General features: G+C 46.4%; 1 protein-coding gene across 1 annotated transcript in view; it reads left to right on the forward strand.

The window, feature by feature from the left end:
• The first annotated feature begins 52 nt into the window (after positions 1-52).
• The window catches only part of LOC102374961 (complement receptor type 1-like), a 65,881-nt gene continuing 51,466 nt past the window's right edge, over positions 53-14,467 (forward strand). Inside the window, exons 1-9 of the mRNA XM_025195510.1 lie at positions 53-128; positions 2,271-2,453; positions 3,710-3,898; positions 4,747-4,935; positions 5,784-5,972; positions 7,069-7,260; positions 8,390-8,489; positions 9,750-9,829; positions 14,185-14,357. Of these exons, the coding sequence (XP_025051295.1) occupies positions 68-128; positions 2,271-2,453; positions 3,710-3,898; positions 4,747-4,935; positions 5,784-5,972; positions 7,069-7,260; positions 8,390-8,489; positions 9,750-9,829; positions 14,185-14,357 (1,356 nt within the window). The 5' untranslated portion in view covers positions 53-67. The remainder of the gene's footprint in view (positions 129-2,270; positions 2,454-3,709; positions 3,899-4,746; positions 4,936-5,783; positions 5,973-7,068; positions 7,261-8,389; positions 8,490-9,749; positions 9,830-14,184; positions 14,358-14,467) is intronic.

Here is a 14,467-nt window from a genome sequence, read left to right on the forward strand (position 1 = left end):
TCGGGAGCCGCAGGCCGGGCGCGGAGCCAGGCAGAGTTTGTTTTAATGGCGGGACTTGGCCTTTTTCATGCGGATTCTTAAGTCATCCGGGACCCTCAAATGCAAGCCGCAGAGAAACTGGCTCCAGGGTTGTTGCACTTTTTTTTAAGCACGCTGGGTTCTTGGCTGTCGCCGTGTTGTAGGGGGGCAAGGTTCCTCGGGTAGATGTGATATCTTTTATTAGACCAACTGAGTAGCTGGGGAAAAGGAATGAGAGAAGATAAAAGACCCGATGCCTGCAGTAGGGTGAAAGCTTGCTAAGAACTTTTTTCCAGCTACTCAGTTGGTGTAATAAAAGATATCGCATCTACTCGAAGAACTCCTTCAAGAGGAGGTTGGGTGGATACCTGGCTGGGCTATTATGATCCCAGCACTCGTTCCTGCCCAGGGCAGGGAATCAGACTTGATGATCTGTTCAGGTCCCTAGAAACAATGAAACCTTGCCGCTTTTAAGCACTGACTTTATAGCAGGGGTTGGTCCTTTTGATAGCTGCAGGCATTTTTGATCATTACTTTTGCACCGGTGGCCGGTGTAAATTTACTGGGCCATTCAGCAGGGACTTGTGTGATCATCACTTTGCCTATGTGGCCGGCTTAACTGTGTACGTGTGGCGAGGTCAAAATATACTGCGTGGTTTGCTGGTGACTTGCATAATGTATGTAATGTGCAACAGGGGCCCGAGTGTCCCTGTGCTACGAGAGCAATGATTGCAGCCCGATTTGCTCTGGGTTGGCTTTTACATGTGCACACCCCAGGTGGAAGTGCAGTATTTTGAAGTTTTGCCCAGAAAAAATAGCTCTGGCTCTGCCAGCACCAATCTACTGAGAATGGTCGCAGAGTGTCTCCTTCAGGCTGACCTAATAAGTATCTAGTTGGTATAACCAAGCAAACTTTAGTCCCTAATTTGGGCACCGCTTATAAATGATGCATCCATAAACGATGTAGCATTGAATCTTCTGAACAAGAAGTGACAGGTCTCAGCTTTTTCATTATGGTCACAGGAAAGTGGCATTGGGCAATCCAAAAAAGGGGTTTTAGCTAGTCAAAGCTCACTTCCTTTACTTGGATAATCGCTGAGGCAGGAAACGGAGTAACAGAATAGGTCCTAAAGTTAAATTGCCTGTTATGGTGACATTCCTAAAAATGTATTGCACTGCTTTTTTGGGTGGGGAAATAATGGATAGGGATAGTGGAGAAAGGGTACGGGGGGTGCGGCTCACCTCGCTGTAGGTAGTTTAGCTCAACCCTGTTCTCTGTCCCAGGAGATTATAGTCACTTTGTGGAAAAATGCCCATGACTGAGCAGTGGGCTCTACAGTCTGCTGTCAGCTAACATGTAAAACTGCCTTATTTTTGCAGTGAGCACATGACTTGAGTTTAGTTAAGGAGTTAAAGCACTAGCTCAACTCTCTTGGACACTTGAGGAGCATCTAATCAGGGGTTTATTCTTTTATACGCAATAGCCCAGCATAAACATTTTCTTGTTGCTGCACAATAAAGCGTGCGCGTTTGCTTCCCCTTGTTCTTGTTTTCTTATTTAAGTTTCATTTCCAAATGTCACTTTGGGTTTAGGTGGCTGAAGTTCAATCCAGCCTAAAGCTGTGTTTGACAAACATCAGTACAAAGAGGCGTCCGGGCATGAGACCCCAGGATCATAAAGTGATTTCTTACACAACCTCTTTTACTTGGGTTTGACTCTGTGGAAATACACTTCCCTTGTCGGGGCAGTGCTACAGTTGCCCTGTGTTGCATAGCAAGTATGAAAACAAACTGCCTCCAAGACAGCTTGTCTCTCGTTCTCATCTGTTTCTAACTTGTGACTTGCTCCTCGTGCTTCCTTTGGTTGGTTTTCTGGTGTTTTCATCTTATTTCATGCTGCCCTTTTCATTAGAAAGAAATCCTGTGAGATTGTGCACTGTTATAGCTCTGTGTGTTACGAGTTTTAAAAAAAAGGAAAGAAAATGTTGGGGTAAGCAATCTGCCTTGTTTCCCAGAATCTGCTTATCTGGGCGCACACTTGGTGATGTTCACTTTATAAGCTAAAATGTCCAAGTATTGCAGGTATTCAGCAAAACTGCTTCCAAGACTCTGATGAGAACAAGTCCGTCGCAGCGTTTGCAGAAGAGAGAAAATGTGGCTTTGCAAAACCAAGTTGTGTTCTACTGAAGCAGATAATTTTGCGTACTTTTTCATAGATTAGTTTTTCATCCTTTTTTCTCTTTTATTCCTAGGAGATTGTGGACTCCCACCCACATTAAGTTTTGCTGAGCTAGTCACAAGTTTGGATTCCTATCACATTGGGACTGAAGTGACCTATCGCTGTCGGCCAGGTTTCATTCGTGTTGGTGGAAAGTCTCCTGTCATTACTTGTCAAGATAACTCTACCTGGTCACAACCCTCCGAGTTTTGTGTGGGTTAGTATCTCTGCTGTTCTGTCTCAATTGATCTGCAGGCCACCTTTACATCATTTGGGATAAGAACAGATAGAGAGAGAAGCAGACAGCATAGCCAGGTTCAAAAAGGGCATGAATAAATTCAGGGATGATAGATCTATTAGCGGCTGTTGAACAGCATGGTTGGAGTGGTGTTGTCTAGCATCTCTAAACCAATAATGATGGGATGCCAGAGAGGGTAATCACTCTGGAGAGATCTGGTTCAAAGCTGTCCCTCGATAGCATCTATTTCTGCTTTTGTTGGAGACAGAAATACTGGACTAGATGGACCATTGATCTGACTAGTGTTTTCACTATGGAAAAATGCCCATGACTGAGCAGCAGGCTATACAGTCTGCTGTCAGCTAACATGTAAAACTGCCTTATTTTTGCAGTGAGCACATGGCTTGAGTTTAGTTAAGGAGTTAAAGCACTAGTTCAACTCTCTTGGACACTTGAGGAGCATCTAATCAGGGGTTTATTCTTTTATACGCAATAGCCCAGCATAAACATTTTCTTGTTGCTGCACAATAAAGCGTGCGCGTTTGCTTCCCCTTGTTCTTGTTTTCTTATTTAAGTTTCATTTCCAAATGTCACTTTGGGTTTAGGTGGCTGAAGTTCAGACATCAGTACAAAGAGGCTTCCGGAGCATGGGGCCCCAGGATCATAAAATGACTTATTACACATCCTGTTTTACTTGCGTTTGACTCTGTGGAAATACACTTCCCTTGTCGGGGCAGTGCTACGGTTTCCCTGCTTTGCATAGAAAGTGTGAAAACAAACTGCCTCCAGGATAGCTTGTCTCTCGTTCTCATCTGTTTCTGACTTCTGACTTATTCCTCGTGCTTCCTTTGGTTGGTTTTCTGGTGTTTTCATCTTATTTCATGCTGCCCTTTTCACTTGAATGAAACCCTGTGAGATTGTGCAGTGTTATACCTCTGTGCGTTACTAGTCAAAAAAAAAAAAAAAAGGAAAGGTTGGGGTAAGCAATCTGCCCTGTTTCCCAGGATCTACTTATCTGGGCACACACTTGGTGATGTTCAATTTATAAGCTAACATGTCCAAGTATTGCAGGTATTCAGCAAAACTGCTTCCAAGACTCTGATGAGAACAAGTCCATTGCAGCCAGTTGTTTGGTGGTCTGCTGATGGAAGTCTTTCCTGCTTAGTAACATCTTCTCAGTTCACCGTTACCTGGGTATTTTAATTCAATATTCACCTTGGTGTACTTTCCTATAGAAATCCCTTGTCTGCCACCCCCTGAAGTCGCCAATGGAGCACATTCTGGTGAGGGGGAAGGCTATGTCGTCGGATCTTCAGTGACTTATACTTGCAAGAGTGGTTTCAGTCTGGTTGGAGAGGCCTCCATTCTCTGTACCACAGAAGATAACCTCAGTGGTGTCTGGAGCCCTGCCCCTCAGTGTAAAGGTAACTCTTGTGTTTTGTATCTTGCTCTTGTTGCCTTTGTTCACCTTTCTCCACCAGGGAAAACCCATATTTAATTAGGCAGACAGCTCATAAATGTTGAGGAAGTCAGTCAGGGAATAAGCACCTAGGTACCATGGGGAAGCTTAATTCACATAGAGTGACGGATGCATTACCAGTGTGCGTCCTGGGAAGCAGATTGCCTCTTGCATTTGCTGCAGTTTTGGTCTCTTCAGTGTTAATCAAAGACCCTTCTCTTAAATGAAACCACATAATTTCTAATAGGTAAATGACTGCAGTGATTTCCCTGGCCTGGGAATGGGCCCTTTATGACGAGAAATGTTCACTGCAGCTAGTCCTGGGTTCCCTAAGCCAAAGCTGATTTTTAGCTGGAAAAGAATTCTGATCCTGTTGCTATTGCCCTATTATTCAAGCAGTAAAGAGGAAAAAAAGGAAGAATAGCTTTAGTCAAAACCATGTTTCCCTGTTTTGTTTTGTTTTTTCCCCTGCCCCCTCCGCATGCTGCTTGACTGGCTTTAGCTTTAGTGAGTTCATGTCACAGCCTTACTGCCGTTTTGAAAGGGGGAAATGGAGGTGCCCAAGAACTGGTTCTTGACTGGAGTGAGCCATGCGCACACGTTCTGGTTCAGGCAACATGCAAGCAAATGGGCCATGTTGCCTTATTCTGAACGGGCTGTTCAGCTGGGCACCTGGTAGCTTGAGGCAGTTGAGAGCTACCAGGCAGCAGGTTGGTCACTTCCCTGATTCTGTTCCCTGAGTTTCAACTCCTAAATGTGAATTGGGATGTAGTTTAAATGGCTTCAAGCAACTGACGTTGCTTTAATTTCCAGAGGTGAAGTGTCCAGCCCCGGTGGTTCCACATGGGAAAAAAAAGTTTGGATCAGTCGCTGTCTATTCCTATGGAGACACAATAACATTTGAGTGCAATCCTGGCTACTCCCTGAGGGGAGGTGGTGATGGTGTGATTCGATGCACAGAGGATAACACCTGGAAGCCTTCTGTGCCAATCTGTGACCCACGTGAGTATTAGCTGTCTACTCACCTGTTTGAAGTGGCACGTAGGATATTATTGAGTGGCTACCGCAGGACGGTTGGCCTCCTGTGCCAACACGTGATCTGTGCAAGTAGAAACAACTTATAAAATGAGTCCGTAGTCCAATGGTATTTTCCCTCATGTGTTAGGAGGCAGCACTTGAAATGTTTCTGGGAGAGAAAAGGCATAATTTCAAGGTAAAGGCTTTTAACGCCACCTGCTTTGTCTGATGGGTTTGGTGCTGCTGCGTGTGAGGTGTAGCATGCCTGTCTAGGCCTCAATGTGGAGGAGTGGACTGCTAATCTCTCCTGACACTAAGCTCCTTTCTTTATGCAAAGTCTAAACTAAAAGCAGCCCTAAGAGAGCCCAGGTGAACCTGGGGCTTGTGGATGGGAGCGAGACGACTATTGTGTTCCTCTGAGCCCAGCGTCTGTGGGTTCTGGGGCAAAGCAGGACTTGAAATGCTGGCTAGCTACCTGGCTGCAGGTAGAGGTGGAGGGCGGGGTGTGGCTGGCCCTTGAGCTGGTCCTGCAGTGGGCACTTGGCCACTTGGGGCTACTGAGCCAGCTGCACCGTGCAGCTCTGGTACTCTGCAGTAGGATTGGCCTCACTCCTGCTAGGCAAACTCCAGTGCAGACCCCCAGCGGTGCTGGTTGGAAACCTTTGGCTGTGGCAAGCCTGTCTGCCTGCACAGACACTGGAAAAGCAGGGCGAAAATGGGAGTTGCATGGCTTCAGCATCCAATTCGTATTGGGGTCCTTTGGGATGAAGGTAGCTGTGCGACGTATAAATGAAGCACTGCCAGTTTTAAAGAGAGCGTTTTTTTTCTTACAGTCCAATGTGGGCCTCCGCCAACTATCAAGAGAGCCAAGCTCAGCCATTCTGGTCTCTCAGAGAGCTTCCCCATTGGCACAAAGGTCACCTACGAATGCCTGAAGGGTTTTCTTAAAATCCCGGATAGGTCAGACACCATAGTGTGCCTGGCCAGCCTTGAGTGGTCAAACCTGCCGGAGTTGTGTGGCCGTAAGTGTTATTTTGCTTTCTGAAATTTTCTGGCCATTTCTTGCTTCTGAAACTGTGAAACTTCCTCTGCTGAATAGGTCTACTCAACACCAGCTTTAATAGTTAGATCTGAGGTCCTGGGAATGGCAGTGGGAACACAGAATGAACCTGCTTGCTGGAGACATATTACTTGTTTTCGTGGCTAGTATGTAGTGCAGTAAATGGGGCTACTTATCCATTTATGAAAGTAAGCAGTGCATGAGGATCAAAATGAAGGGTGGTGGGATGGCAGAAGAGCCTAAAAGAAGCAAAGTTTGAAGAGGCTGAAGCATGAGACCATCAGGAAAGTGCACTCAGTGGGAACTCGCAAAGGTGTCGTGAGGCAGCATCGGAGAATCGCAGAAAATGAGGGTTGAAGGGACCTCAGGAGATCACAGCTAGTCCAGTCCCCTACTCAAAGCAGGACTAGCCCCAACTAGATCATCCCAGCCTAATTGGTCACGATTGGTTTTCATTCAGGAAGACACAGTTTACACCAGCAGAAGTGGATCATAAAGCAGATATTTCTCTTGTGAATGTTTTCCTGGGCTTTGAGGGTTGTAGCCTTTTCTCTTCTGTAACGTAGCGCTGCGGGGCAAGTTTATAGGTGGACGTGGAGAAGAAGGCTGTGCAGTAGTTACAAGCAGAAAGTCCAGATAATTTAGGGGCTGAAGGCAAGAAAGGAAGTATATCTGTGTGCTCTGTTCTTCCCAGGCTTGCTTCTCACTCAACTCCCTTCCTGTCCTGCTTTCCGCCTTCCTTCGTGTCACTTGTGCTTGGGATGCCACCTCCCTCCTCGCTCCTTTTGTCAAAATCACTCGAGTCTCTTCCTTTATCGGGACAGTAAAAATCCCTTCCCCATGATCCCTCCGTGACAGTTTAACCTGCCTTTGCAACAAGCCAGTGAGTTTGTGGAGCTTGAGACTTGTCCAGCACGCTTGGCTCATGCTGCAGAGCCAGGAGCACATGAAGCATCCTGCCCGTGTTTGCGCTGCAGAAAGTTAAAAGCACAAGCTGTATTTAAATCCGTCTTGCAGCTACATCGTTTGGTCCTTGTCTGTCTGTTGTTTGCTGTCAGGTAGCTGTCCTGCCCCAGGAGGCTTACCATTTGGTAAAGTATCAGAAGAGGATGTGAAGAGGAGCTTCTATGCCGTGGGGACCACTGTCCGTTATGTCTGTCGCGACGGGTATGACAGGGTCCCAGGACAGGATTCAACCAGGACTTGTCTTGAAGATTTAACATGGTCAAACCCACCAGAGTTTTGTACCAGTGAGTAGCTTTTGGTTGTCTTTGTGTCTTCACTGGTATAGTAGCCTATGTGAGCAGCAAGGTCTGGGCCTCCTGCCTTTTACTTCAGCCCTGTTCTCTGATTTCTAGTGTGAAATACCTTTTGGGCCCATTGTCATCAGTACAGGGTCTGCTTAACCTGGAAACACACAGATATGCAGGTGTTTCAAGCAGAGGATGCTTTTTGTGGTGGTGACATTAATTTCAGGTTTTATTCCACATTACAAATAGAAAATCAACCAAATGCTCAAATTAATATAATGAGCACTTTATCCCTGAAATGTATGTGTTGAGGGGCAAATGCCAAGTATGTTTTTTAAAATCACATACTGGAAAAGTCTATCCTTTGAGCAGCTCAGCTGGACCGTTCGCTCTACTGGAATCACAGCCCTAAAAATAAATCCATTGGTTATCACCATGGCAAAGATATTCACATTCAAATACTAAAGTGTGCAATAAAACAGAAAGGCAGAGACAAAACCTCGGCTTCAGAGTGGAGAATACTATATAGTTTTTGGCAAAGTCGTTCGTGTCAAGGCTGCAGACATGTTGCCTTGACATGAGGCAACGCAATGGGCCGGTTTTTCTAATCCTGCAACTAAAGCATCATCCTAGGTGGCATCCTGGCCCACGTAATCCTTTTGGGAATTTCTCGCGCAGATGCAAATTCTCTGCCTTGACTGAAAATCAATTCCTGAATAGAACGAGCATGCACATTTTTATGCCTCTTATTTTTAATCCATGTGTGTGTCGGGTGGAGCAATGTTTTCCCAGGTTCCACATTGCCCACTGCATTTCTAGATGTGTGTGCAGAGACTGTGAATGTTTGAAGTGTGCTCTATGGTAATAGGCATGTTTGGTGAAGAAAGCATTGCAGATAACTTAATGTGAGAGACAAGGGGAGTCTGTCATAGAAGCTGACAAAGCCATCTGATTAGACATGTGACATGGATGATAAAAGTGTTCATGTCTTAATGAAATAGGAATAAAGCAAATGTACAACATTTTAACAATCTGGGTAGTTGATCTGACTTTACCATAATCTGATGCAGATATATTGGGGGGTTGTCCATCCGCGTCATGTGCTAACACTCATCCTGCGTCCCACTAGAGAAATCTTGTGGAGTTCCAAAAGCACCGGAGCACGGCAGAGTTGCTGATACAACACGGACCCTGTATCTTGACACAGTACGCGTAGTGTGTGATGAGGGGTGAGTGTTGGGAACGGATGCCAGCTAGGTCACAGGACTTAGTGAAGAACTGCTGCCTGCTCTAGGCACCTTGAACAGCTTTCCTAGCACAGGTGCTTGGATTCTACCCATGAGCTTTGGGGGCTTTTTTGGAAAGGAAACATCCCAACAGAAATAGGCCAAGTGTAGGATATGGTGGTGAAGGGCAATTCAAGATAATGGATTTCATTGGTTCAATTTACCTTTGGGTGTAGGGGGTGGTTACCAGGCCTCAGAATAATTGAGCCTCTTGGTCCAGGTCCTATTCCTCCCATTTGGTAACAGTGGGTGCGTCTACCCGAGACGCTGACTGCACAGGAGCCTAATGCTACCGCGCCGTAGTGTGCAGGGCAAAAACTGTGCTAATATGCTGCTGCACAGTAATATTACGCTACTGAGCAGTTAGTGTCACCAGAAAGCCATGTGCCAGCACTACTGCACAGGAGCACCATTGATTTTAGTATTTGGTTATACAAGCACTAAACGTAATCCGTAGTAACTACGGTGCATTAATGAACAGGTAGATGCTCCCAGTGTGACTTAAGCACCTCAGTGCAGACCTGTTCAACCCATGAAAAGCAGAAGGCAGGTGGCTTATCCTTCTCCTCCATTTTTTTATGGCATAAACTGAGAGCTAAGATGACAACACATTACAGAAGCTGCATTCAGTGGTTTTTAGTGATGCAAGCAGGGTGGAATAGGATGATGTTTGGGGCCGTATAGATAAAATAGGTTCTTGCCCATTACGGTTAACTAGCATGCCAGGTATGATGCCAGATGTCGTGGTGATTGCCGTGGTTTACTTCTCAGTGCAACATGCCCTGGGGTGGTTTGCCTTACAGTAAGAATTAGATTCCCTTGCTGAAGTCCAGATAAACGTGGGGTGGCTGGCTATGTCTTCAGAGCCCACAGAGCCCAAGGAAAGGAGGAGTGCCCTTCACTGTAAAGAAGAAGGATCTGGGAGAGAAGAAAGATATGGCCATGAAACTTTAAAGCATTGTGTTAGTACAAACTATAAGGGGAAATAAATCTATTGCTACCTGATCTCTCCAGTCCTTCAGCGACCTCTCTGGCAGTTGTAAATTGGCTTCAAATGAGAGCATTGCTTTAGCAAGAATAACCTTGTTCATTTGTTAACATCTTCACTGAGTGACAGAAAGGAATGGATATTTAAATTTCTAGAGTTATAGGAGAAACTAGGGCACTAAATAAAAGGTTTCCTTGCCACCCCCTCCTCTCCAGGTATCGGTTATCTGGGAAACACATCACGTGCAGGCTGAAAGGAAGGGACGTCGCATGGAGCCAACTCCCTACTTGCGAAGGTAAGACAACTGTCACTGCCTTACATAGAGTTTATTTATGCACGTGTTTTACTTTGACTTGATACACAGTCCAGGCTAAGTATATCTGGGAGAGGCAAGACGTTTGGGGGGTGGTTTTTTTTATTAGATCACCTGAATGGTTGGGATAGATTCAGTTTTTATTGCGGTACTGATGTAGGCTTGACAGTTGAGGATGACGATAGCTTCTCTTGGATACTAGAGATGATGGGTTTGGGGAAAGAAGGCTGCGGTGGTCCTGTTTTTGTTGAAGATAACACTGTTAGCTTTCTTCCTGAAACAGTCAACATAGTAGTTCAGTGTGTAGTTCTGTCTCCTGGGAAGTGTCCAGTTAGATTTTTTTGTTGGTCTTTGTTTTATCTGTTGTGGCAGGAAGGTTGTTAGAGGTGGGTGTGGAATAGGGCTGTCGAAATTTCACCACCACTTTTGTTTCGACTCTGTTTTGAAGTCAAAACTGTAAAAACGAAATGGAACAGATATGGTTGAAGCAGCCTCGAAACAGAATCAGGCAAGTCGAAACATTTCACCATTTCAACGATGTTTGGATGTTTCACCCATAGGATATACTGGGGAAGGTTAAACAGCCTATAACTTCATCATTTCTGGCCATATTTAGATAAAGCTTTCAGAAATGTTAGTCCCTCCTAAGGGCATAAAGCGTGCCAAGTTTAAAATTTATAGATGCAGGGGCTTTGGAGAAAGTGCACCCCAAATTCTTGAGACCCACATTGTGTCATGTGTATGTATTAAGCCACAGCAGGGACAGAACTACAGGCATGCTAGCCCCTGCTGGGGCCAGAAAGCCTGCCAAGGTTCAAGGAGGTAGGTGCAGGGGGTCTGGAGAAACTGCACCCCAAAATCTGAAAAAAAAACTCGTGCCACAGATATGTGTTAAGCCACATGAAATCTGCAGGGATGGTGGCCCCTGCTAAGGCCACCAAGCCTGCCAAGTTTCAAGGAGATACGTGCAGAGGTTTGGGGAAACTGCACGTCAATCTGCAGAAAATCAAAACTCATGCCATGGGTGACCCTGTGTGTGTTAAGGCGGAGCAGGGTGACAGCTGCAGGGATGGTGGCCCCTGCTGTGGCCACGACGCCTGTCAACTGTCGAGGAGATTGGTGCAGGGCTTCTGGGCCCTGCACCTCTGGCTGCTGACAGACAAAATTTGTGTCATGGGTGCTTGTGCAAAAAAAAAAAAGAGACGGTCGGGGTAAGCAATCTGACTTGTTTCCCAGGATCTGCTTATATGGGCACACACTTGGTGATGGTCACTTTATAAGCTAACATGTCCAAGTATTGCAGGTATTCAGCAAAACTGCTTCCAAGACTCTGATGAGAACAAGACCGTCGCAGCGGTTGCAGAAGAGAGAAAATGTGGCTTTGCGAAAACAAGTTGTGTTCTACTGTAGCAGATAGTTTTGTGTACTTCTTCATAGATTAGTTTTTCATCCTTTTTTCTGTTTTATTTCTAGGCGATTGTGCACCCCCTCCCAGATGAAGTTTTGCTGAGCTAGTCACAAGTTTGGATTCCTATCGCATTGGGACTGAAGTGACCTATAGCTGTCGTCCAGGTTTCATTCGTGTTGGTGGAAAGTCTCCTGTCATTACTTGTCAAGATAACGCTACCTGGTCACAACCCTCCGAGTTTTGTGTGGGTTAGTATCTCTGCTGTTCTGTCTCAATTGACCTGCAGGCCACCTTTACATCATTTGGGATAAGAACAGATAGAGAGAGAAGCAGACAGCATAGCCAGGTTCACAAAGGGCATGAATAAATTCAGGGATGATAGATCTATTAGCGGCTATTGAACAGCATGGTTGGAGTGGTGTTGTCTAGCATCTCTAAACCAATAATGATGCGATGCCGGAGAGGGTAATCACTCTGGAGAGATCTGGTTCAAAGCTCTCCATGATAGCATCTATTTCTGCTTTTGTTGGAGACAGAAATACTGGGCTAGATGGGCCATTGGTCTGTCTAGTATGTCACTTCTTATGTTTTACTGAGTTGAACAGTGCACATTTTCCTTTCCACCAAGATAACGTGAAGCACAGCTAATGCCAGCCTTGCTCTCTTCCAGCAAAACAGTGCCCAGCTCCAGACATACCGAATGGTCAGCCTATTGTAACTGATCTCCGGTTGGGTGCGAGAGTCAACTTTACCTGTTCTGCCGGGTACGTCAAGTCACCTGTACTGACTCATCAATTGAATGTTGGTTTGTAGAAAGTGGGCGGTGAACTGCAGGGGAGTTGGGGGCAGGGAGAGACTAGAAAACCTGGCTGGGTTTTAGAAGCCGAGTTGGGGCTGGTGCTGATGGACAGCAGGGGTGCGCCCCAGTAAGAGCTGGAGGAGGCTGGTCAAGCAGACAGCAGTAGGGGTGGGGGGCACCACTGCACTCGGTCTCTCTTGCCAGAGCAACCCAGGCTCATCAGGTGGTGGATTGTGCGTGATGGGGGGAAGCCTCACATATGGAGTGGGAGTGGGTTCACCTGGCTTCCTGTGACCAGTGCCACCTCTCCCCTAATAGGGTCTAGCTATTGCTTACGCCTAGTGCCATTACATGGACTAAAAGTTAGCAGCAGATGAATGCAGACCTCTTCCTGCTCCGAGCACAAGTCTTTGCCAATGGTGATTTTATTTGTTTCATGTATTATTCATTAGAACTGTAAGGCTACTTCTAAAATGAGCAATCAGGAGAAACAAAAGAAGTTGTGGACATCCCTTGTAGGATTCAGCAGTTGCTCAGGCTAGTGTTGAGGGCACTTATTGTTTTTTTTCTTCCACATGGGTCATGTCTCAGTGGCTTCTGGCTTTCTTGCACAAAACAGGCACTTCCAGATGTGGTAATGTAATGGAAGGCTTTGCGTTTCCACAATGACTGGTTTGTGCCCGTGCAGGCGATGTGGATTTTTGTTTAATTTCTGTGGCTTGTTCTGGTAGAAGAGAAGTCTTCAGGACAGGCCTCTGGAGAAGGGAGACCAGGCCCCATTGCCCATAGGGCTAAGCAGACTGAAACTACCCTAACACGAGTTAGGTAGTGCAGCCCAGGGTTAAGCCTCAACTGAAGTGGCATAACTTTGAGGGCACTTAGCATGAGTTAGAAAGCTTTAACAGACAGGTGCTAATGTTTTAGATGCCCTTAGTATGGTCTAAGTGTAATGTGTTAACAACACTTTAGAGACCTGAGACAAGTCTGAACCTTTTGGCGATTGCTGTTTGGCTCACAGTGCTGTTAGCTTCCTGGGCTTTGGTCAGATCCCACCGCAGGGACCAACCAGCTGCCCTAATTCAGCACTTTGGGAATGAGAAGAATAAAGAGAAAACATTTCTAATTTGGTAGAAGAGCTGCTTATTGCCCTCAGCAAGGGATTAGAAAGTATGCGACTCTGCTCTGGGAGAGAACGGAGGCACAGGGTTTTCCCAGCTAATGTTCTGGCAAGCATAGAAGCGCGTTAGCAGTAACAACTGGGTGTTTCTTACTCCTTCGTGTTCCTTGGGCCTTAGCCACATCTTGTTTTATATTTGGGATTGTTCAATGGTTTCTCCACTCTGGCAAAAAGAGCTGGCTGCCCATCTTTGCTAACAGTTACCTAGCTCTTCATACATTTGTGTAAGAAACCGGAACCTTTGCTCTGTCTTTAGGTACAGATTAATTGGCAGCCATTCTCTTCGATGTGTGCTCGATGTCGGAAGCAATGTTCGTTGGGATGGCGAGTTTCCCTCCTGTAAAAGTAAGATGATTACATGTAATGTCTTTGACTTGCCCTAGATACAAGTGGGCTTGTGTCTGGTGAAGGAACCGAAGAGCAGTTGGAGCTGTTCTCTCTCTTCTTTGTGCCATAGGGGGATAAAGGGAGCCTGGGCACAGGTGTAGGCCCCAGTACACGATGGTCTTACACACCCGTGAGCATTCACACCTGTGACGTAGAATACAGTGGCCAAGACCTCACAAAGCACCACAGTAACTGTAGAGTAGAGAACTGTTCCTTTCTACTGAGCCGTACGTGTCTCCAAACCTTGTTGGGGAGGAGTGAATAATAGATTCGTTTCAGATTTGCCATGGTACAAGACATGCTGCCTTTGAATTAATCATCTCAAGATAGGGATGGATGTAACATTTGGAGCACTTCACAGTGCAGGTGCACTGCAGCAGGGGGATGTGGAGCCAGTGTCAGTGAGAGCGCTCCTCTCTGCTCTGTCTGCTCTGCTGCAGCCCTGTGCCACCCCGCTAGCAGAGCCAGGCCAGTGGGTGTGGGGAGGGACACTGGGATTGGGGGCTGGAGAGCAGGAATCCCCGATCCATGGGAGGGAACATGGGGCTCTGGTCTCCCAGTTCCAGGATTTCCTAGCTGTAGTGGGGAGGACGTGGGACCTCCCGATTCCAGTGAGAAGGGGATGTGCTCTGGAGGAGCAGAGGTGGAGCTGACAGGGAAGTGCTCGCTGATACAGGGTGCCACTGTCCTCCTCCCACAGCGCCAGGTGTTCAACACCATTGCAGATGACACCTGGAAGGTAGGTGACACGTCTACCAGGGTGACAGGTTAATAAAGCGCCATGTAATGGATACACCTACCCAGGTAGTAACGTAGGGCACACCTGCATGACTACCTGTGTGGTAACGG

The sequence above is a fragment of the Alligator sinensis genome, unplaced genomic scaffold, assembly GCF_000455745.1.
Source record: "Alligator sinensis unplaced genomic scaffold, ASM45574v1 scaffold1252_1, whole genome shotgun sequence".
Classification (NCBI taxonomy): domain Eukaryota; kingdom Metazoa; phylum Chordata; order Crocodylia; family Alligatoridae; genus Alligator; species Alligator sinensis.